The following is a 25,315-nucleotide window of genomic DNA, read 5'->3' as shown; positions in this document are numbered from 1 at the left end:
CGCTAGCGACGGGACCCAGCAGGGTGCTGACATCGACAAGTGCATACACACAGCGGCGGCGTGGGGAGGAGCAGGGCCATGATACATCCGGCAGCATAGCATCGCTAATGACATCCCCAGATTGAGCTGCATGTACAGCCGACTGGGGATGTCGTTAGCAACCAGCGGGAGCGCGTATCGCAAACGTTCTAGTGGGTACACACTGAACAATAAAACAATTTTGTCATAACAATTGGTCATTATTGGAAAATTAGGGGTCTATTCATGAAGCACATGGCAACCAATCAGCTGCTCTGTATTATTTTATAGTATGTAAATTATAAATGTTACTTCAATGCTGTTTGGTTGCCATGGGCAACTTCTCCACTGGCTCACTTCTCCACACTTTTCACTGCTTCATGAATAGACCCCTTAGTTTGAAATGTAGTCAGTTGTGTGCCCAGCTTAACAGTCCTGGCTTTAGTGATATTCTTTAGAATGTAAGCTCTCACGAGCAGGGCCCTCAACCTTAGTTCTTATCCTTCTCTTACTTAAACATCCTCGATGGCACCTAATCCCACGGTTTCTGCCACCGTGATACTTATTAAGCTAAAGTAGTTATCCTGCACTGGATATAAGATATCTATTAAACACTTTGTATTATGAACCAGCTACTCTTATTATTAGAGATAATCTTATCTGAATCAGATGGAGGTGCTCCTGGAATTATGAAAAAACTCATTTTCCAAAAATATTGTGGGGACTAGCCCCAAAGAAAATTCCTTTTTTGGAGCACTCTTTTGAAATAATTAACGGTATGATATATAGAGGATTAATGAATGATATTAAAACTTAACTTTTATTTCTCACCAATCTAAAATAAAAGGGAGAGTGTTCAAACACATTTCATATCGAAACACTGAAATAAGTATCATATGTGTTCAATAATTGTCCTCATCTCCCATGATGTCAAAATAAATAAATAAACAATTGCGTTGAAAGTCACTATTGTCCTATTTTGATTTTTAATTTATGTATTCTGTAATTGGGCGCTGCAGATCCCTTGTGGCGCCATATAAATAAAAGATAATAATAATAATAATAATAATAATAATAATAATAATAATAATCCATGTTTAAGCACAGCGCAGATAGATTAATCAGAATTACTGTGGCACTACTTAAGTCACGTGCTCAAGCATGGATATCACTAAAACCTGGTACATCTGTAATTGTAACTTTTTGGGGGTTCATGATGATTTCCCTACTTTTTCTTGCACTTCTGCCAGGTCACTTTTTAGAGAAAAACTATGGGCATCATCAGTGGCGGCCCCAGAGGTGGGGCTGCAGCACAATCCAAAATCCTGGTGCATTTTGTGAAAACAGAGTTGTGTCGCCATCATTTAGAGGATGGGAAGAGTCCAGGAATCTCTGTCGCAGGACAGATATTTCCTGGCTCTGTGACGGGTGGCTTGCGCAGCACCATGGGTGCTGCAAGCCGCCCAATGGTGGGAGATAGATCCGATGCTGTGTCCTAGGACGCAGGTCGGATCCCTACTAAAGTAGGAGGCATTTACTATACAGCGCTATCACTACTGCTTCCAAGGAAGCACCTTCAACCACATCTGAATGACCCCCTATGGGTGACATTGCAGTGATTAACGCAAGTCATAATTTCTAATTAAATCTAACATTTAGTGGATGCACAAATTGCCATGATGTATGTGACTTTTATGCTGCAAGTTCACTTCTGCAAGGTCGCATCCAATTGAATTGACCCCTAATGTTTTTCAGGTAAGGAATGTAATGACATTTGTCCTTCTTGGGTGTAGCTGGATATTTAACTAGTAGGTGTCCATTAAGTTACTTTTTTGTATGTCACAAATTAGTAATTAAGGTCCACCTTATACCCATGCACTTAAGGGGGTACACACGGAGAGATCCGTGCTTAAACTCTAAGCAATCTGACTAGATAGCGATAGTGATGGCCCCGCTATCGTGTTGCTGTCGCCCGTGGTAGATTGGCCCGTGGGTGAAATGAGTGCCCCCCCCATCCGCCCCTCGCCCAGCACACATTGCGCTGTGCCGAGCGGGGGGAGAAATGTGTGCTGAGCGGTTTGTGCTAGGACGCTCAGCACACATCTCTGCCAGTGTGTACTGGCCTTTAGTTTGTGATTTGATAGTCTACTATAAGGATTGTTTGCATAAGACTGTATATCCTATTGTTAGTTAAACTTGAAACATTAGCATATCATGCATACTAGCAAATAGTAATATAAATAGGCAATAGTAAGGTTAAGAAAAGAAATCAGAAGCTCCATAGTGTGGCATAAGGAGGAAAGTTGGTCCTTATTTTCTTTCAGCCAGGACGTGCTTCCAACCTTTAAATGGATGTGGGCACAGACAGATTTAATTGCCACTAATTCTGCAGCTGTGATGAAGGGTGAAAATGTGCCTTACTATTTCTTTGTGATTGACCTCTAACAAGTTGATTATGCTGCTGAAATTTCCTACTTTTAAACCAGAATCCTGGGCAATGGTGTAGTTACCATAGGTGCAGGGATTGCAGCTGCTATGGGGCCCAGAGCTGAGAGGGGCCACCTTCCCTGTCACAGTTACACGTGTTATATACATGAACATAGCTACTATAGGTGCGGGGAATGCAGCTGCTATGGGGCCCGGAGCTGAGAGGGGCCACCTTCCCTGTCACAGTTACACGTGTTATATACATGAACATAGCTACTATAGGTGCAGGGAGTGCAGCTGCTATGGGGCCCGGAGCTGAAAGGGGCCACCCTCCCTGTTAGTTACATGTGTTATATACATGGACATAGCTACCATAGGTGCAGGCAGTGCTGCTGCTATGGGGCCCAGAGCTGAGAGGGGCCACCTTCCCTGTCACAGTTACATGTGTAATACACCATTTTCACCATTTGGTGGTACATAGAGGTCCTTACAAACATTTGCCTTGAGGCTTACAATATATCTAGTTATGTCCCTGGACCTGCTAATTGTAATGTGGTATAATATGAACTAGGGCACTGTAATGTAGCACAATATGAAATGGAGGCGCTATAGTGTAACATAATGTGAATAAGAACACTACTATGGTTCATAACATAAACTAGTTCACTACCATGGGGTATAACCCTAAGGCACTATGTTTAGAAAATTTGCTAGGGCACAATTATGGGGCAATAAAATAAAAAACTGCTGCAGAGAGATGCCTGTCTACAAGGGGATCCGGTCTCTAGGTCGACAGTAACTAGGTCGGCCACTATTGGTCGGCAGGAACTAGGTCAACAGGGTCTCTAGGTCGACAGGGTCTTTAGAACGACATGTTCTAGGTCGACAGGTCAAAAGGGTGACGTGAGTTTTTCACAATTTATTTCTTTTTTTGAACTTTTTCATACTTAACAATCCATGCGGACTACGATTGGGAACAGTAACCTGTGCCGAGCGCAGAAGCAGCGGAGTGAGGCACCTTGCCCGAAGCATGGCGAGCGAAGCGAGCCATGCAAGGGGACACGGTGCACTAATTGGGGTTCCCGGTCACTGTACGAAGAAAACGACACCAAAAAACCATTAAAAACTCATGTCGACCCTTTGACCTGTCGACCTAGACCATGTTGACCTAGAGACCCTATTGACCTAGTTACTGTCGACCTTCCATACCACACCATCTAGAAGCAATGGGACAGAGACCCTTTCAGTATGTTGCTATGGGGCCCACAAAGTTCTGGCTATGCCTCTGATCCTCTGGTTATATACAGTAGTGCAACTTTTTGCTGTAGAATTTGTTACCGTATTGTTTTGTTTATTTGTAGTTATGCTTGTTGACCAGACTCTGTTTCTATAAGCAACACTTTCCCCATTGGTTCTCACCTGTACAGATGAAGCCAGGTAACCCTCCATAAATTAGGTCATCATTGTCAGGTAGTATGAAGGGACAGCGGGTTTGCACCTCCAGGCAGTACTGCTTACAGGGAATGCCATTACGACAATGTCGCTGGGTCACATTGAAATACTCTGAGCACAGCCAGGCTTTGTAGACAGCCTGCATAGGAAGAAGAGCAATGATGTACAGTTAGAGTAGAATTACGTTGATTTATATTTATATTTATTTTTTATAAAAAAAAAGCAAAACAAATAAACTGGCCCTGAATTAAACATACAGATTAGGAAATGGAGGATTAGCAACGATAACAGAGTACAATGAGACCTGGGGCAAATTTGCTAAGCAGTGGTTTACTGGGAGGTTTGAATCCCCTGCACTTCGCCAAAAGACTGAAGCACCAGGGCACTCTATTAACTATTCAGATGTTTTGATGGGGTTTTGTAAACCGCCGTTGATGTCCATCTGTTTTATGGTGGCTTTGTGGTGTTTTCTTTACAGAGGTTTTAACCAAACCACTATAAATCCATCAAACTGCATCTATCTGGCCAATAAGGAGAGGAATCACAATTAACCTAAGAGGGCAATCATTATGTATTGAATAAGGAGGCAGATAACATTAATAATTGTCTTACTGGGAAATACTTCATACATTAAGGAGAAAATTATAGTTAAACTTTTTTTTAAGCAATATTACATTAATGGGGCAATATGAATTAATTGTTAACTAGTAACGGCATATGCTGGGTCACCTCAGTCTGCCCTACACCACTTTTACCATTTTGACAGCTGATTGTACCACCCCCTCCTCCGCAATTCTATACTTACCCCTGGTGGTCAGCAGTGCTAGGTATGTGCCATTTTCCTTGCAGTGGGAGCTTTTGGGGCACGTGCCCGGGTCCCACTACGCGTGCCTTTAGGAGATGGGACAGACTTTACAAAATTATTATATAGATATAGGATCAAAATTTATGAAGTTTATGATGTGGCCACCATTTATATACAACTGATTAATATTGTCGCTTTAACACAATAAATAAAATTGATCTCTGAACTGCCTCCTTATACAATAATGAGCACATGACATTATGACTTCATACTAAGGGGGCGTAGCCGCCAGCACCGGGATATGCTGCACTGCCCGGAGAGTCTTCAGGACATTCCAGGCAACTGTACAGGCTACAGGCTACAAAGGATGCTCTGGGCGGCACCACAACAGCAATACTGGCTGCAGAATGCTGTTCTCAGCACCCTGCTAGCCAGATACAGGGGACGTCAGGCAGGGACGGTGCCGCCTTCAGGGCCCTGTATCCTGTGTGCGGCATTGCTTGAACAGCAATTAATACTATCACTATGTAGCATACATTATACATCAGGAAAGACAGTAGATATGGCATTAACCAAAAGCCACATATGTTCTAAAATTTAGCCTGAAAAGCCACAAGAAAAGTAAGGTATTTTGTAATGTTATGTTGGCTAACGTCTTCCAATTAACAAGGAAAGACAGTTCAGGCACGCTCAGCTTCAACTGTAATTCTGTACATGCATAGTAGTGCACACGGGATACCAACTATGGAAACCGTGGGACTTCTCAAGGACTGTGTAAAGTTAGCCTTACCTTTGTTTATCAGTGTACTATTTTATTACACTAAGTGAAACCAAAATCCGTGAACGTTCGATACTCAAGTGAACGTTAAGAAAAAGGCTGCTATAAAATAATATATGGTTCTAAATTTCTTTTAGGAATATAGTCAGTAGCTCATAACATGGAAAATCACTAAAGTATTATTATTATCGTTTATTTATATGATGTTACAAGGGTGTCATATTAGATCCCCTATAAGTAAATGAAAAGAGCAGAATTGGTGGTAAGTGATGATATGATGATAGGATAAAAGGCTGCTGAGGGATGATTAATAATAACAACAACAACAACAACAACAACAACAACAATGCAGATGATAATAGGGCAGTGTGATGATGATGCCCTGCAGGATGGTTATAGTGGTGAAAGGGACATGTTGATAGGGGGATTATGTTGAGAGGAGGATAAAGAGCGGGACAATGGGATGGAGAAGAGGATTAAGTTGGCAATCATGATGCTAAGAGTGAATAGGTTTAAGGAGAGTGTTGAAATTATTATTATTGTAGATTTGTAAGAACCTACTGTGCTAAGCAGCACCTAGCAGTGGGGACAACAGGACATACAGATGTGTCCTCTTACATATTTGCTCCATGCGCTACAAGTCACGTTACACATAACGCATGAGTGCCGCGTGACTCGGTAGCGTAGAGCGTTTCTTTTGCATTTGCACGAGCAGCCTCTGCTGATTAAAATGATACGCAGTATGCCTATAGTCTGTATGCTACAGTTTTTTCCTGGAAAAATGACCATGCCATACAACAAGTTACAGTGTAGTGTACATATTATCATTATAAGTATATACTGTATGTATGTATATATATATATATATATATATATATACTGTATAGTGTTTATGTAGATTACAATTAATTTCACAGCATCTACAGTAGAAAGATCACAAAACATTTGCAAACTATTGTCTAGGATGAGTTTTCCACAGTACAGAAGTGATGAAATGCCACCTAGTGGAAATGTTTGTTAAATACACAACATGATGCAGATGTAGATCGCACAGCTATTTACTGTACATTCCTATGGTTCCTTTTATGTAGGACACATTACTTTGAGCAGCTGTATATGTTAAACAATAAGAGCAAATATAGCATTGTATGGGCCTACCAGTTGTTTATGTTTTTTGGACTTAAATCACTCTGTCCATTTCCTTCAAAACTGTGCCACTTTTAAGTATGCTGTAGATATACAGGTGGAGTATCCCTTATCCAAAATGCTTGGGACCAGAGGTATTTTGGATATCGGATTTTTCCGTATTTTGGAATAATTGCATACCATAATGAGATATCATCGTGATGGGACCCAAGTCTAAGCATTGAATGCATTTATGTTTCATATACACCTTATACACACAGCCTGAAGGTAATTTTAGCCAATATTTGTAATAACTTTGTGCATTAAACAAAGTGTGTGTACATTCACACAATTCATTTATGTTTCATATACACCTAATACACACAGCCTGAATGTCATTTAATATAATATTTTTAATAACTTTGTGTATTAAACAAAGTTTACGTACATCGAGCCATCAGAAAACAAAGGTTTCACTATCTCCGTCTCACTCAAAAAAATCTGTATTTCGAAATATTCAGTATTTCAGAATATTTGGGATACTCAACCTGTATATGTATATATGATAATTTACTAAGGTCTGTCTCATTCCCACTGTAGCGACATACAGACCTTTGAAGATGAAGGAGGGAACCACTTGAGTCTACAGGTGTTGGAAACGGGGTTGGAAATAAGGGAGGACAGAGCAGGGAGCGGGAAGGCGGGATGGGTCAGAGCGGGAGGTGTACCGGGGTGACCTGGCATATGCATTATATATTTGAGAGGCAATTGTGGAGTTTACTATAAATATCTATCTATAAATCATATATAGATATTTATAGTGAACTCCACAGTTGCCTCCCAAAGCAGCTAGTTTGGCATCCATCCTGTACATTATTATGTGTTTCAGTGATGGATGGCTGGGTTATATGCACATAAATCTGAAAACATAAAATAAAACAAAAAATAAGAAACACGCGCAGAATATACTATTTTCCCTGTCTTGTAATGTTGGCCATATTAAGACACCTAGAGATTAATGCAGATTTTAACGCAGTCAGTCATAAATATGCTGGCATTGTATGCATGGAAAGAAATTGTGCTAAATGTACGCATCTATGTAGCTGCAGTACCCATATCGTTAGGCTTGGTTTCATTGCTGTCATGATTATCAATGTGCATATAACCATCCCTATCTGTGGTGCAGGAAAACACTTTTTGTGCATTCACAAAATAGCATGCAGTTCTGACATCACCCCCTTGAAATGCAAACAAATGAATGTATTGCTATGCTCCTTTATGTGACACTGCATAGCCATGTGTGCATGACTCTGGAGCATAGGCAGTGTAAAGACACGCATGATCTGTCAGCCGAACTGATTTGCATTCAGCTGCTTAATATGCATTAGAAAAAAGTGCATTTTGCTGGATTTAGGTCTGTTGTCTGGTTTTGGATTTGCATTTTTTTTTCAACAATTGACACTATCACAGCGTACTAGGGTACAGTACACAGAACAGTACAAACAATAGATCTATATTTATATTTTTCTTTTTTTTTTCACTTGCAGCTCGGTTCAAAACTTTGAACAAAGGGCTCTAGGTTAAAGCGCACCAAACAGTACAAACAATAGATATATATTTTTTTTATAATTTTCTGTTTTTTTTTAACTTGCAGCTCTGTCCAAACTGCATGGATCACAGGGCTTATAGATGCACGTGAACAAATCGCAGTATGGTAAAGTACACCAAACAGGACTAACAATAAATATATATATATATATATATATATATATATATATAGTGTTGAAGACCCGGCACTCCTCTCGCTCCCCAGCGTGACGGCAAAGTGCTCCCGTGCCCTCACCTCCTAGGACCTAGGTCCCATAAGCAGCAGTGGAAATAAGTGCGGCACTGGGAGTCTTGTAATTGAAGTGAAGCAAAGCCGTGTCTTTATTAGATCTACGTTTCGGGGACGCAGCCCCTTCGTCAGGATAACCATCCATTTTTGCACTGAATGGTTATCCTGACGAAGGGGCTGCGTCCCCGAAACGTAGATCTAATAAAGACACGGCTTTGCTTCACTTCAATTACAAGACTCCCAGTGCCGCACTTATTTCCACTGCTATATATATATATATATATATATAAATATATATATATATATATATATATATATATATCAAACTCCAGAACCACCAACGTACCCTCCAATTGCTATTCTACCAATTACAACCCCTCTACACAGTTCACACAAAACTCACAACCCTCTGACCAACATTGCTGCCTGACTGTATCATGTAGCACACTAACCACTTACTATCCTTGCAATCTGACTGCAATGGCCAATATTTTCATTGTAGCGATTTTTAATTAAACTGAAATTGATTTGTGCAATACTGTAGAACTTCTAGGGCAATGTCTTATAAATCCTTAGCTCCCTGTGAAACAATTTGATGGATCTGTTAGAAGAATCCTCAACTAAAATATCTTTACTGTAAATATTAACTTTAAGAACACACTTGGAAATTGGGATCACAATGTAGCCTCCTTCTACATGTGAAAGGAATACATATTGGTTTGACAAAAACAATTAAAAATATAATATCCTCATGCTAAGGTCATCAACTCCTAGGAAGTGGTCAACTTAAATGTAGCTTATTTAGATTTTAGCACAATATTAAATACTAGCAAACAAATTGGAATGCAGTGGAGTACATTCAAAGGTGATTGTGTATATATAATATTGGCTGAAGAAAGGACAGGTTTAGTGAATGGAATACAGTCATCAACCACTTTGATGATAAAAATGATTGAAAATATCAGTAAACTGGAGGAATAAGAGTTTTGTGTCTAATGTGTAATGACAAAAAAGGCAAATCATATACAGTACTTGGGTCTCAAAAATCTATATATTGTAGTAATAAAAAAATGGCAGCTAATGAGGTGGAAAAGAATGTAAGAGTAAATACTTAATGATCGGCAACCAGTAGTAAAACAATGGGAATGCCAGTTGAATGCTACGTTGCATAGCAAGAAGAATTTGTATCAGACAGAGCGGTGGCAATGTTACTGATACCCCTTTCACACATCGGACCTGGGTCTAAAAGTTGGAAAATTCTTGGGTCTCAGCCACAACCCTGGTAAAGGGCAGTTTGTATTCAGACCTACTAAAATTCCAGGTTGATGTGCGCTCGCATGCAAAAATTTGGGATTTTAAAGGGAGTGTGAAAGGGGTAAATAGGTAATTGAACACATCTAGAATAGTGTGTTTAGTTCTGCAGGCCATGTCACCAGTAGGACATAAATTATACAAAAAAGGGCTTCTGAAGTTCTGCATGGTCTTTATCTAAAAACATACAAGGAATGGCCAAAGTATCTCAGTTTGTAGCAGAGAAGTAGGATATGAAAAAAGCTTTCAAGTATATGTAGTGCTTTAACAAAGCACCACATAATGAAAGCATTCCCAGTAGAAGAGAAGTATTATCACAACAATGCATGCACTACAGCCAGGGGTGTATCTAGGGGTCTGAGCGCTCCTGGCAAAGTAAGGGACTGGCGGTCCACCCCTCCTTAGGCGTGTGTCAAAAAGGGATGTGACCTCATGGGGAAGGGGCGTGACCACACAGTACTACCTCTTATTCATATTACAGCACACAGCAGTGTCTCTTATTTACATTACAGCACACAGTAGTACCCCTTATACATGATACGCCACACACTAGAGCCCTTAATTCACATTACACAGTAGTACCCCTCCCCTTATACACATTATACCTACCCAGTAGTAGTTCCCTTGCACATTATGCACACACAGTAGTAGTGCCCCTTATACATTAAGGTGGTCATTCCGAGTTGATCGCTAGCTGCCGTTGTTCGCAGCATAGCAATCAGGCTAAAAATTGGCATTTCTGCACATGCGCATGGTACGCAGTGCGCACGCGTGAAGTACTTTCACAAATGCTGATGCAGTTTAACACAAGGTATAGCGACGCTTTTCTGTTGCTGTGTTGATCGGTGAGTGATTGACAGGAAAGGGGCGTTTCTGGGAGGTAACTGACCGTTTTCCAGGAGTGTGCTAAAACACGCAGGCGTGTCAGGTCAAAACGCAGGGCGTGTTTGTGACGTCAAAGCAGGAACTAAACTGACTGATGTGATCGCAAGGAAGGAGTAGGTCTGGAGCTACTCTGAACGGCATGACATTTTTTCCGAGCAGTTCTGCTAATCTTTCGGTCACACTTCTGCTAAGCTAAGATACACTCCCAGAGGGCGGCGGCTTAGCGTTTGCGCGGCTGCTAGAAGCAGCTAGCGAGCGATCAACTCGGAATGAGGGCCTATGTCCACAGTAGTAGTGCCACTTCCGCATTATGCCCTGGGCATAATTATTATAATAAACACACTTGCACTGTGCAAGTATGTTTATCATAATCAACTTTTTTGTAAATTATTAAAGATCCAAGGTTCAAATGCATCCTTGCAGCAATGCACATGGGCAGAAGCAGGTAAATTACGATCATTCGTATAAAAAATATGGTGTTATTGTTTATTGTGAAGAATTATTGGCACATTGGCAGCAATCAAGTATCACACATCATGCTCTATATAAGCAGTCTGCAGTATGCGCATAGGGGCAGAGTCAGCATATAGTGCATGGTGTTGTGTGGCCACCTTATTCACAGGATTTGCAGCAATATACTATAATATTACATGACATTAACCCTTCTATGGCTATTATACATGTAATGGCTGGAGCAGGCTGCAGTAACATAGCTCATGTCCATCTTTACAAGGCCATATACATACCATTATTCTTGTCAGGTGGCTGATAGAGCAGGCTGCAGAGAGGGGATGGCAGGGACCACTTCCTGGCCAGGGATTGGTCAGTCATCACTCGTGGGCCAGCTCCCGATTGAACGGTGAGCGTAAGCAAGGTGTGCGGCTTGCAGCTGGGAGTTCAGGAGGAGCTAGGGGAAGAGCGAGGCATCTGGGTCCGTGGAACTCCCTGTACAAAAATGCTATGTGATTCTACCTCCTGTTGCAGGTAGCACCACCGAGTGGTGCCCCCACCTTGGCCTGCGCCCCTGGCGAGTGCCATCCTGGCCAATAGATAGATACACCCCTGACTACAGCTGAAGGGTAGCAGGTTTACAGAAAATTTTTGGAAGACATAATTTATCAGAGTAATAGATAGGACGCATATTATATACGCTATACCGATATTTATGCAGTTGCCCAATGTTTTTATTACTGTGCATGCATCCAAGTTGCATGGTGCATGCTTCCCAATGCCTCTGCGATATCGCCTACAGATTGATTGACAGGACCCTTTGTGGGTGGTAATGGGCAGTAATAAGAAAAAAGCAGGCATGTATGCAGCTTCATTGGCATCAGGTCTTAAGGGCCCTACACACTGGCCGATTTTCGGAAAGATATGAACGATCTCGTTCATAAATGAACGAGAACTCGTTCATATCTTTCAGTGTGGAGACTCCAGCGATGAACGATGCGCGTCCCCGCCCTCGTTCATCGCTGGTCTCCCGTCGGCTGTGCATGCAGGCCAATATGGACGATCTTGTCCATATTTGCCTGCACTTCAATGCAGCAGCGTGACGGGGGGAGTGAAGAAACTTCACTGCCCCCGTCACTGCCCCCCCGCCGCCGGGTCGCTCGTCGGCCGTATCCGCCGTCGGGCAGCTCGGCGGTGGGTCGGCCAGTGAGTAGGGCCCTTTAGTTCTGTAGCTAGTCTGAGTAGCCATAATCCCCCCAAATAGCTATATGGTTACTTAAAGGACCAATAATTAACTGACCAATGCTGCCTCTTTGTACACAGTCCCTTGGATTTGCAAAGCCACTGGAGGGCATCTCAATATAAATCCCGGCGGCCGCGACAGCTGCAGATCTTCGCACAGTATCTGTGTACAAAGATGCATTAGCGGCAGCATTAGCGGACATCTCTGGCTGAGGCCCAATATATGATAGAGGATAATATGGTAATGGAGTTTAAACATGCACGGGACATGCATAAGGATATATTAAATCTGAAAAAGAGCTCAGGATAAAAAATGGTTTGAGTTTTTTGGGGAATAAAAGGGCAAAAAAAACGAACCAGGTGGTTCCTATGTTATATCTGGCAACAGATTCTAGATCTTCTTCTAAAGGGACCAACACCTATCCCAAAAAGATTAGATACATCATTAGTAAAAAGAGCAACATATTTACTGGTCGGTCCTCTAAAAATGAAATTGGTGAGTTAGGCGAAGGTGTCACAAATTAAACAGTTTTCTGGGTTTTCCTTTGCACATATACAGTATAAGAACAAACAGCTGAGCTGGGCTTGATTTAGATGTGGCTGTGAATGCATTACTGATCATAGCTGCATCCGAGGATACAGTATCATATCATCTGTGACACTATCGGCCAGATGCATGACCCATGGAGGTGCACAAGCTGGCTGCCACATCTACTACACAAAGGTCAGGAAATCTCCATCCTCAGAGATCCTGGCCCCATCCCTACCCAACAACAGTGGTGACACGCCTCCATTTTGGAAAAAGGTGGCCATTGTCACATCCTCTCCACCACCAAATGGCATCAGACTGTCAACTACTGACTGTCTGATGTCGTCGTGTGAATGGCATTGCAGTCCCGTACTCCAGGGTGCTCTTGCCATATGAATGATTGCCACTTTAAAAAAAATGGGAGACTTCACACAAAGTTTTGCACTTCCTGCTTCTCACAGACTATTATGATAGTCCAAAATGGGTTGGCGTGAAACTATCCTACTCTCCATACAGTGGCGTAACTCCCACCCCCGCAGCCACTGCGGAGGCGCAGGGCTGCGGGGGCGCTGCCACTTATTGCTGCTGTAAGTTCGGGAAGGACAGCGTGCGCCTTTCCTGTGTCCCTCCTGGGTCTCCAGCGGCGGCGTGTCTGTCAAATGAAGTGCCGGTTCGTGAACCAATCAGAGCTCGCTGACATAGCCAATCAGGAGTCGCAGCTGCCGGTCTGCAAGCTCTGATTGGCTCATGAATTGGCACTTCAGTTGACAGACACACCGCCGGAGACACAGAAAGTACACGTTGTGCCCTCCATCTCCTTCCCGGACTCACAGACTGTACCCTCCTTCCCGGGCAGCACATCAGCGGGGGGTGGGTGTGTACCTGGCACTGGGGGCATATGTGTATCTGGCACTGGGGGCATAAGTGTATCTGGTACTGTGGGGACATATGTGTCACTGGGGGCATATGTGTGTCTGGCACTATGGGGGCATATATTTATCTGGCACTGTGGGGGAATATCTGGCACTGGGGGGCATATGTGGCACTCGGGGCACAGCCCTAGCAACAAGAATTACCCCCTGGTAACAAGCACGACACCTAGCTCATGAAATCCCTGGCAACAAGCATTACCCCCATAGTGACGAGCATGACACCCAGTGCATGAAACCACTGGTAACGAATGTTACTCCCCTGGCAATGAGCTTGACACCCAGCACATGATACCCCTGGCAACAAGCATTTAACACCTAGCGCATGAAACCCCTGGCAACGAGCATGACACCCTCAGCATGAAACCCCCTGGCACCGTGCATGGAACCAAGAGCATGAAACCCCTGGCAACGAGCAGGTAATTTAAAAGTAATTACAAGCATTACTGTAGGGCTTAATGTGTAATGGTCATTGCTGTGTGGCATAATGTATCACGGACATTGCGGTGTGTGGCATAATGTATCACGGACATTGCGGTGTGTGCCATAATGTGTCACGGACATTGCGGTGTGTGTCATAATGTGTCACAGGCATTACGGTGTGTGGTATACTATATCACGGGCATTGTGGTATGTGGTATAATGTATCAGGGGTATTGCAGTGTGTGGCATAATGCATAACAGGCATTGCGGTGTGTGTCATAGTGTGTCACAGGCATGACGGTGTGTGGTGTACTGTATCATGGGCATTGTATGTGCTATAATGTCTCAGGGGCATTGCAGTGTGTAGCATAATGTATAACTGGCATTGCTATGCGTGGCATAATGTGTCACTGGCATTACGGTGTGTGGCATAATGTGTCAGGGGCATTACGGTGTGTGGCATATTGTGTAATGGGCATTATTGTGTGTGGCATAATGTCTAAGGGCCATTGCAGTATGTGGCATAATGTATACTGGGCATTACTATAAGGAGGAGAAATTACAAATAATGTAAGGGGCATGAATCAGGATAATTTTTTTTCCTGTGGTGGCCAACGTCTGGGCATGCAGGTTGCAAAACTGGGGTATAAGGTAGTCTTTTCATGCAATGCAACGTCCCTTTAAGCAAAGCCACACCAATCCCAGCAAGGCCACGCCCCCTTTTTGTGGCAATTATGGGGAAGAAATGTTTTGGCTTGGGGGAGAAAAATTTCTAGTTACGCCACTGTCTCCATAACTGGATAAAAAATGTAAATCAAACTCTCCCTTACAAAAGAATAATCTACTGTACACCTAGGGATGTCTTGAAAAGTATGTCAAGATTTGTCAAGCAAATATGTCCTGGCTGCCGATCCGCGAGCTCTGATTGGCTTGCGTCCAGCGCCACATTTTAAATGCTGCCACCTCTGTATATCTCCATGGCTGCCCAGCTCCCTCCTTAGCCGTGTACCTGACATAATGGTTGGGCTGGCCCTGGTCGACCTGGCCCCCGGAGTTTGTCGAGCCCAGGTGTATTGTGCGTGGGGAGGAGGGGACAGGATAGTGGTGGTGTAATGAAGTGTGAGAGTGCAGGTTAATGGCTGCAGTGTAGTGTGTGTGGGGAGGGGGTTGCAGGGTAGCTGCGGTGTAGTGTGCGGGGAAGGTAGTGCAGGGTGAGTTACCTACTTCTCCTGTGCATGGCTGGTCCCTGGAAGATCTTTCTGTGATGCTGAAGAAGAAGAGACCCAGAGATGGAGGCAGCCCTATAGAAGATGAATAATTAAAGACTAACTATGCTAACTTGAAACCTACAGTTATGTAATTAGTCATTAGGTGAGGGTGCCACAGCAGTTTAGAACAATTCCAGACCATTTTTCCTAAATATATGGATTTTAATAACCATTGGTTGTGCTCTGTGGCTGCAAGAAAAAAAACTCCCGTCATTTAAAAATGTAAAAACTCTGTACCCAATTTAATACCCAAAATCTTGCGCCTGTGGGAAGAACTCTGTAGGTCAGGGATGGGGAACCATCGGCCCTCCAGCTGATGTTGCTGCACATACCAGCACACCCTGCAACAGTTTTACCATGGCCAAATAGCAAAACTGAAGCAAGGCATGCTGGTATGTGTAGTTCCACAACAGCTGGAGGACCGAAGGTTCCCCATCCCTGCTGTAGGTGCTAGATTTTTGCTATTCTCACTCCTAATTGAATATAGACCTGTGTGTCAGGGTTCGGGCAGTAGCCTGTAGATACTCATTGCTGAGCTGTGCCGTCCTGTTCTGGTAGGGGTTCAGGTCCTTGCGAGGAGCTGACGGCGGGTCACTATGGGGGTCCCAGTGTGCACCACTGTAACATCGGTGAGTTGGGGTTCCCACGGCATTCCCCCCAGCTCCAGCAACTAAGCGCCACCATGTTGCTCACGTCAGCTGACCGCTGATCCTCCAAAGGGAGCCTGACTTTTGCCTATCTGACCTTCTCCACCAATCTCCGCGCAGCCCAGAGTACATAAAGTGTAATGGGCGCAACAGCAAATTGCATGAACAATGTCACTCTACCTGCCATGTCTCTATGATCATGATCCCTAGCGGTCAGTCTTCAAATTTCTGAACCCTGTGCCATCCTCTTGTGCACTACTAGTTCCATCCACGTCTAGTTGTCTCTTGCATTCCCAGCTTCTAGTTCTCAGTACCAGCAGAACTACTGGAACTAGTATGCCAATACTTTCTACCTAGTGCTTTCCATCATCACAATTCTCCGGAGCACTACAGGCTTCAGCCAGACTGACAACTACAGAGGGGTTCAGACAACTATACCTATCTACCATTAGCCAGTCCCAGCCCGGCATGTGAGCATTACCAGTCCCAGCCCGGTTCTTGTACCATTAGCTAGTCCAGCCGACACATGAGCATTGCCGGTCCCAGCCTGGTTCCTGTACCATTAGCTGGTCCCAGCCAAGCACGAGAGCATTACCGGAACCAACCCAGTTCCTTTGCCATTAGCCAACCCCAGCAAGGCACGTAAGCACTGCCAGTCCCAGCCCGGTTCCATATCAGCAATACTGGTCTCATCCTGGTTCCAGTTTGAACAGCAGGTCCCAGCCAGTATATGGCAGTACCAGTTTTTGTCCGGTTCGGTTTTAGCAATATCGACTCTAGACTAATTCCAATATAAGCTATACTAGTTTCAGTCCAGTCCTAGTATCAGATCCACTCCTGACCCTACTTCAGTGCATATCTAATCTATGAAGAAGAGCTATATTCGGCCAGCTCATATCCAGTCCTTCAAAGCTCTTGACAAGCAGGCATCTTTAACTCCACTGGTTGTTCTCAAGCCCAGAACCCTGACACTGTGCATATGTCGGCCCAGGGTACCCTATCGAAACTTGTCCCATACACCTGCACAATGGCAGTAAAACTTGTCTACATTAGTTCTTGGTTCCAGTTCCAGCAGCTGTTTTCTGACTCCTGCACCTGTTACTCCAGTACTCTCCAGTTATCATCAGTATGTTCCACCTCCAGCCATTCCCTGCTGTATACAAAAGCTACTCCATAACAGCAATGTGCTGTATGTTTCCATCTTGCAATTACCAATGTGTGCTACTAGCTACAGTCTGCTATATCAGAGTGCAATATCTACAGTCTGCATATACCATCCTGTGTGTCTGTTACCGCCTTCATTTTTCTGCGTACAGTTCCAGCTACACCATGCAGTAACCTGTATACAGTACCAGATACTGCCAGTGTAACACTCTGACATGTATATCCTATTATCTTGGATTTATGGGGGTATATGTGGCTATGTAGGTACCATCACCCATATACTGGAGACAACCTGGGTGAGACACCTAAACTTCCCCTAAAAGGAACCCTTACTTCTCACTAGCAGGCACAGTGAAGCTGAAAGGGTTAACAGCTTCCCGTTGGTTGGTTGCTAGACAACACCAGCAACCAAAGGACAGCAACTTGTGGAGTGCTAGGACCCAGGTGCAGACCAGCAGAGTACAGGGAATCATAGCCTCTGATTGGCTGCTGCTGGGAGGGAAGAGGTGGAGGCAGAGTTACCGCCCTGTGTTAGAGTCTCCTGAGGTGACAGGGAGGATGCGTGCAGTGTGTGTCCCGGAGGAGAGCCTGGGAGGAGGCACAGCTAATGAGCTCTGAAAGCGGCACAGTGTGTGAAGCCGCGCTGAGGACTTAGCGAGAGGTCCCAGAGACGCTGACGAGCGTAAACAGGAGGACTGTAGCGGTCAGCTCTGAGGGAGTGTGGAAAGGTAGCTGAACAGCATACGACATGTGAGTGAAAACCTAATAGAGACTTGTGTCAGAGAAAGAAGTATCCTCAGATTTCCCTGTCAGATAGCCTCAGCGGACATTAGCCTGTCAGCCCAGTACCAGGCATCAGTAAACAGAGGTAGCCAGAGCCATAACTAGCCCTAGTCTGATGATACCAGACACTGTTACTCTGTTTTGACCCCTGCCGCTTAGTGTAAATCCTCAGAAGAGGAACGGACAACTTCCTTTTTGTTTACTCCATGCCAGGGATGAGCACAGTGTTATAGTTTAAAGACGGCAGTGAAGATCCCACAACTCCAGTTAGCCAAGAAGCCATACTGCTTTCACACTGCTTTTTGTGATACTTGAGAGATTCAGGCACCTTGTTAATCGCTGGAGTGTAGGACACAGAGGGAGAAAGTGAGTTATTAGGAAGAGACACTAGCATATTGTCTTCAGGACAGCAGCCGCATTACTCTACACCTAACTGTGAGTGACAGAAAGCTGTGTGTGTAGAGAATTACAGCCAGACTAACAAGTACCATGGATAGACTATCCCCACTATCTTCCTCATCAACACAGGGACTGGGTTGTAATGCTTTTATCCACCTGCTGTGTTTAACCTGTCTCTGCATGCTTGCTTATTTGCCAGAAAGACTGAACTGCACCATTTATCGCTCTTGTTATGGATATAAACCCCTCATTTGTTTGCCTAACTGCATGATTCATTGCTCTGCTATACCTGCAATATTATTTTCACTACTTGCTTGCCTTATCTGTCAGGACTGCAGCTTTTGCTATGACTTACTACCTTGGCTTGCTTTACTACTAAAGGGACAACCAAATCCTGCACTAAGTGTGGACAGTGTACTGACTTGTGTGTAATCAGCCACCAGTTCAGCAACTGAGCTTTAGAGAGGAGTAGACTGCTTACCTAGGGGACACTGAAGGTTAATGCTAAGAGACACTGTTACAGTTTAGAATGAATTGTACAGTATATCGGTATACTGAGAGTAACTTACCTGGGGTGTAGACTGAATACCGTGCCATTTTACTTGTAAATATTTGTATATTTATGTTATACATAATTGCCCATTGTCATGTGATACTTGTTCTACCCAGTGAATGTTCTTTTGTATTTCCATTTACCCTTGCCATTTCAATACATTGAGTTTTCAGCGGTGACCCGTAACTTACCTGCTAATTAAAACTTTCTGTCACCATCCTAACGCGTGGTGACTATTGTGTTGGGTCCTCTGGGGTTGGGGTTTCTCGCCGCTCCGCCTAGGGTTCTTAGGGTGAGATCCGGTTGAAGAGGTGATTCCGGGCGAAGAACCCAAGTTTGTCCACCGACACCTGCACTGACATTCCCACCTGTACCTACCTGTTACACCAGCAGTATTCAACCTACCATACATTGCTATTGGCAGATTGCACATAATTCCCAGTGTGTAATACTCAGATTGATTTGCATTCTTCCATGTCGCTGACATGCCATCTGCTCTTATGTGTTCTAGGCATCAGTATTGCTACGGGATTGGTATGCGTGATCGGTGGACAGGATGCCACCACTGCCAGGTAGCATTCCTCAGACTCAGCCTAGTACTTATTCCGTTCTCTGTTCTGCTCAGTATTCTGAAGGTGGTAAGAAGCATTGGTTCAAGATAAGAACATGGGGCCCCCTGGGTTAGCATAACTAAACTGCTTCAGAACATCATTAAACTTGTCCAGAACATTAAAACGCATACCCTTGCAGACTTGCTATGCTCTCCACAGGTTACTGTTCTGGTTCAGGTTACTGTTCCACGTGGACCCCAGGGTTTCCCATGTTCTGAACTTGAGCCGAAGCATTATTCAACCTCCTGGTTTCATTCACTCCAGCTGTAACCAGTCTTACCCAGTGGCCCCAGCACAGATCTCATAACAAGCTCAGAATCTGACAAATTCTTGGCGCAGTTTAGAAAATAAAAGTAAGTACAGGATCAGTGTGAAATTCAGGTGGACGGGATCCCGGCTATCATGGTCATGTCCGCTGCAATGCTGGCAGAGGGCGAATGCTATAAAGCCACTTGTGGGCTGGCTGCGCTCGCCACAGGTTTTATTCTTCCTCTATGGGTGTTGTGGACACCCACAGAGGGAGAATAGGCTGTGGGCCGGTATTCTGGTGGAGGCATTTCACCGCTAGTCGGGATCCTGGCGTCAGCATTGTGACCTCCGGGATCCTGACTAGTGGTATTTTAATCACTTCCCTTAAGTACATTGGGTTACAGTATGATTTCCTATGTATCAGTAAATATCTATGACTAAATGGTGTGAGGGGGCAGAGGCTTTGGTCCATTTAAATGTATTAGTTTAGTCCTACTTACTGTATAGTTCAGCAAACTTCCCCAGAAGTGCTTAAAGGTGCAAAAATGTATTGCCTAATCAAAGCGTAAGCAGCTGTTTTGTGGACTAAAATAATAGGGCTGATTTAGAGATGGACGCAGTAGCACAGTCACTGCATACTGTGACAATGGGGGTAATTCAGATCTGATTGTAGATGTGCTCAATTTAGCACATCTACAATCAATTACTCAGATATCCGGGGGGGGGGGGGGGGAGGGGGGACCCAGCCCGGTGCTAGTCTGCCCCGAATGTCTGGCTCTGCCCCCCACCCCGCAAGGGTGCAAAAGCATTGCACGGCGGCGATGCTTTTGCACCCGGCGTGTAGCTCTCTGCCTACACAGCGATCCATTCTGATCCACAATCTCTGTGCTAAATATGCTAATGCCTCAGGAGGCAGGTTACTCTTGGCACACCCAGATAGAGATCTGCATGGGGGCAGTACAGATCCTGTGCATGTGCAGCTCAACACTGGGTATGTATGCAGACCAACGGGTTAGCATACATCTCTGAATATGGGTCAATAATCGTGAAAGAATATTGTTAGTGGGTTGATAGGATGTAATTTCCAACTGAAAAAGTGTGGGGCCACCAGCCGAGACATAGTCAGACACAGTATTCCTGATATTTTCCAGAGGTCAGAAGGGTCTTACCAGCTAGGAAGAAAAAGTGGCCTCATACAAAATACGTGTGGCCTGGTCAGGTCATGAGTGTGATGTAACCTGTCCTAATTATTCAGCTGTGAATGTTGGGAAGCATGCACACTCCGTTCATTTAGAAGAAGGAGCAGTGGAGTAAGGGACTCCCTGTGTTTCCATACTAAACCTGCAATAAATGAATATACAATAAGGTTAGTTGGACATTTTGCCTTTGTGGCTATAAATATATGTCCCAAGACATATGCTAAGTTTCATGCTGAAACCCAGTATTGTCACCATGATAAACTCAGCATAAACAACTGTATTTATAGTTTCCATTAAATACTCACTGTCTCGCACATTTTTAAAGACATATGCTGCAAGACGCATTAAATGTTCACCATGCACTGATATCATGTTTCACATAGACCTCACTGACCTTTATGATTATAATCTGTTGAAGCTGTGCCCAGAGGGAAACTAATTTGAAACGCCAGTGTGCACCTATCCTGACTCCCCAGCTGAACTCACCTGAGCCTTAAAGGCCAGTTGTAAACATAAATGAAAAATTAATTTCACAACGAAAAACTTTTCAGTATTTGCAACTGACATATTTGTTTCTATTCCCCTCAATTCCTGTCCTATGGCACTGGCAGTGACATAATCATGGCAGAGAGACACTAATGGAAGATGACAAAAGACAACTGCTGCACTTACAAGACTACATGCATTTCCATTGGTTGGAAACTTTTACATATACCTTTGAGGACAGTGCACTAGATGGATTTTTAGTTTTGATCAACCAGTCTTAGGTCAATCGTCTTTCATTGTGGTCTCCATGAGTTGTGGTCTCCCGAAAAAATTCCTCTAATTTGGCATTTTAGGTGGCATAGTATTCTCTGAAGTTTGCAGAGAGCACATACTGTACTTTTATTTAATGACAAAGTAGTACATTTACTTTGGCTAAAGACACATTTCAACCATTATAAGTTAATGTGTTAATAGAGGTCTGACGATAGTCCTAAAGTGTGGAGGGGAGTATTGTAGGAGAAAGAAAGTCAACTGCGTTAAGGAGAAGGGAAGGCAGGGACACTGTGCAGAACAAAGTGGGAGTATGGGGGGAGAATTTGGAAATGATCTGTGACAGAGAGGGCCTGAGTCATAGATACTATATAATGAAGCTTACAAGCCAGAAAAATATCCAAGAACAAAAAAAGAGACATTTGGGAGAGTGGGACAGGAAAAGAAGAAACATTGCAGTGTTGCTTAGCATCTTCTGCATACAAACACATCAGACTGTGTTCACCTAGCAACAGTCTACAGCAGAGTTTCTACTATAGCAACAAAAACTGGCCGATGTTACCACTACAATATTACAAATATATATAGAACAGCATTTCCAGCGACAGAAGCAGAGACCGGGGCAGCACAGGTTTGTTGTGTCCTGCATAGTGTATGAAGCCACCTGGGTTTATTTTGTTAAACACCCCTCCCCTGGTTAAGCCTTTTGTGTCAATGTGTAGTAGGCCTGGTATCGAAAGGGTAAAACACATTTTTCATCTTTAACCACTTAACCTGGCTAATATTTTTCCAAGAAAACGCTTAAAAACGGAAAGTTTTTTTTTCTGATTGAATTAGGTAAACAATATCTACATAAAACGGTTGAAGTCAAATTACTTTCTAACAAATATTTAAAATGCCAGCTCTAATATATACTGTGGACGCCTGCGCATCTTATTACCATGTGCAATGAATGTGCGCTATACATCGCAAAACACTACATCCCATAACAGAAAACAATACACCCACACATTATCTGAGTTCCAAAGCTCATTGATGTATATATTTGTTATTAAAAGGATATGTATTCAATATATCACAATGTACAGTATATATAGTTACATGGTTACAATTTACTCAGGAAGCAGTTATTACAAACTAATTCATTACAGACACAGCCAGCAATACAATTACCATCTCCCTCAATGCTCACTACGCTCCCCCTTCTCCATCTTTAGCTCTCCCTCCATGCTCACAGCATAGTATCGGCAGAAACCCATCTCGATCAGCATCTGGGACAAACAGAGACTTCTGTGTGTGTGTTCAGCAATACACTCAGGCTGTTGGGCGTGTACAGAGCTCTTGCTATTGGTCTAGGGGAGGGAACTTTCTCATTCATGATGAGTCATATGCAAGCAACGTCCAGCCTTGATGGTGTAATTACAGGAGATAGCCACTGGTACCAAGCTGCAAGCATGCTGTCTTCCAGGAAATTCATTGTTCTAATAAGAGTGACTTTAGCTTTCATACATTTAATCATATCTACTCATGGCAATGTGCTACAACTTAACCACAGGCATCAAATTAATCTACACATTAATCTGGTTACTTTGACACCAAGCACGGCATGTCCATCTTGCTCCGCTCCAACAATACACATACATGACGTTACTCCATTATATAATTTAAAACCTTATGATGTCTGGTGCTTGGTATGTTCAATTTATGTGCTGTGTGAAATATGTGTTGAATATATCTTTGTGGCATGTCAGTGTAAATGCGTATGTTACCATATATTGCAGTGCTCGCTGTGCGCATTTGGAAGTATAGTGACTCATAATGTGTGGAGTCTGTATGTTCTCTCTATGTAGTATTTGTGACTTCGACAGTCCACCCTTTGGCAGTAAACAATAACTGCCATAAATTATTAAAATAAGAAAAATATTTCAGACAATAATCGGTGAACTAGACACACGTATATGTATTCATTTTGCTAATCAGACACTTGACTATATTTGGGGAAGACAGGGAGGAGGACGATACATCCTCTATATGCACTTGGCGGTCACGGGACCACTGGTTGGGTGTGGGACAACATTCAACCTATAGAGTATGCTGGGACAGTGCTATGGCCTATGATGTCTGATTTGAACGAACATTTCACACATATATGTACCTACGTATTTGTACACTGATGTGTGGATTCGATTGAGGTTCTGCTGGGTAGAGGGAAAAACCACAAACAAATCGTGAAAGAGACATATAAAATTTTCATGATTTACATTCCTATCATTCCCTGAACATTGTTTCCATTTCTGGAACGTATGCTAGGTCTGTTTCATCATTGAACAAGGGTTATAAGTAGTGTCCTTCCTAGATAACATAAACCTTCGGAGTTCGGGAGAGACACTCATAGACCTTTCTTCCACATATATTAATGAGCTCTTTATCTGCAATGTGTGAATAGCCATTGTCTGATTGTTCCTAATTACCTCCCAATTTCCTGATTTCCTGAAATTGGTGAGATATAAACATACCAAGGATTTATCTATGGTACTGGTGGATCTTAAGACTAGGGGGTCTAGTTATATTATATTCTTTGTCCACTGGTCCCCTCCCCCTTCCGTGTAATTCAAGTACCTCAGCTAACTCTAAAAAAAATATGGCACTAATCCTGCATCTTTTCATCTTAGAGGTATCTGTGAGCACATCCAACATTCCATTTGCTTTAAGACCTTACCCACTAGTGAGTGGTAATCACTCAAGGGATGTCTATCAAATGCTGCCTTATTGCTAGACTGACATCTCTGGATGCACTCATCTTCAAATATGGGGTTACAATAACTACAAAATACAGTATTCCTCAGACAATAGCCTATCACGTTACCTCCGAACTCCGTAACTACTAGACCTTTGATTTTTCTCTGGCTTTAACAAACTGATAGGCTAATCCTGGGATCCTATAAGGAAATCACTCCTTCCTCCAGAACCAGTTCCAGTCCCACACTTGACTCCTCATGAAAAACCTTGCAAAAATAGAATGTCCTGAAAAAAATGTTTGTCAGCGGGAAAAAAAAATAGAACAAAACAAATCTTGTCCATAGCAAATCAATTACAACGACTGGTCTTTCTGTAATCCTTTAGCACGCTCAGGTAGTGTTCAACAGTGCCGCCTCTCAGTCTTCACGGAACAGACTCTCTGGTGATACTTTTGCAATCTCACTCCATTTACGAGTTCCTTCCAGACTACCGACTTTCCTGCAATGGGAAGCGTGGACCCAAGTCTCTCTCTCTGCTACTTTCACTGGGATAGTGCTGTCAACAAAACTTGGTATGGTCCTTCCCACCTGTCTATTAGGCAACCTGAGCGTAAGAACAATCACACAGTCTCTTGGTTCACAATCAAGACAGTTAGTATTTGGCATACCAGGAATCAACAGTTTCAAGTTCTTTTGTCAAGTTCTCAAATGCTGGCTCATCTCGATAAGGTACTGTA

General features: G+C 43.4%; 1 protein-coding gene across 1 annotated transcript in view; it reads right to left on the bottom strand.

Moving 5' to 3' along the window:
• The window catches only part of NALF2 (NALCN channel auxiliary factor 2), a 519,176-nt gene that overhangs the window by 25,185 nt on the left and 468,676 nt on the right, over nt 1-25,315 (bottom strand). Inside the window, exon 2 of the mRNA XM_063937089.1 lies at nt 3,865-4,036. Coding sequence (XP_063793159.1) covers nt 3,865-4,036 — 172 coding nt within the window. The remainder of the gene's footprint in view (nt 1-3,864; nt 4,037-25,315) is intronic.

Source organism: Pseudophryne corroboree, chromosome 8, assembly GCF_028390025.1.
Source record: "Pseudophryne corroboree isolate aPseCor3 chromosome 8, aPseCor3.hap2, whole genome shotgun sequence".
NCBI classification, from domain to species: domain Eukaryota; kingdom Metazoa; phylum Chordata; class Amphibia; order Anura; family Myobatrachidae; genus Pseudophryne; species Pseudophryne corroboree.
This window is presented reverse-complemented; position numbering and strand designations above follow the sequence as displayed.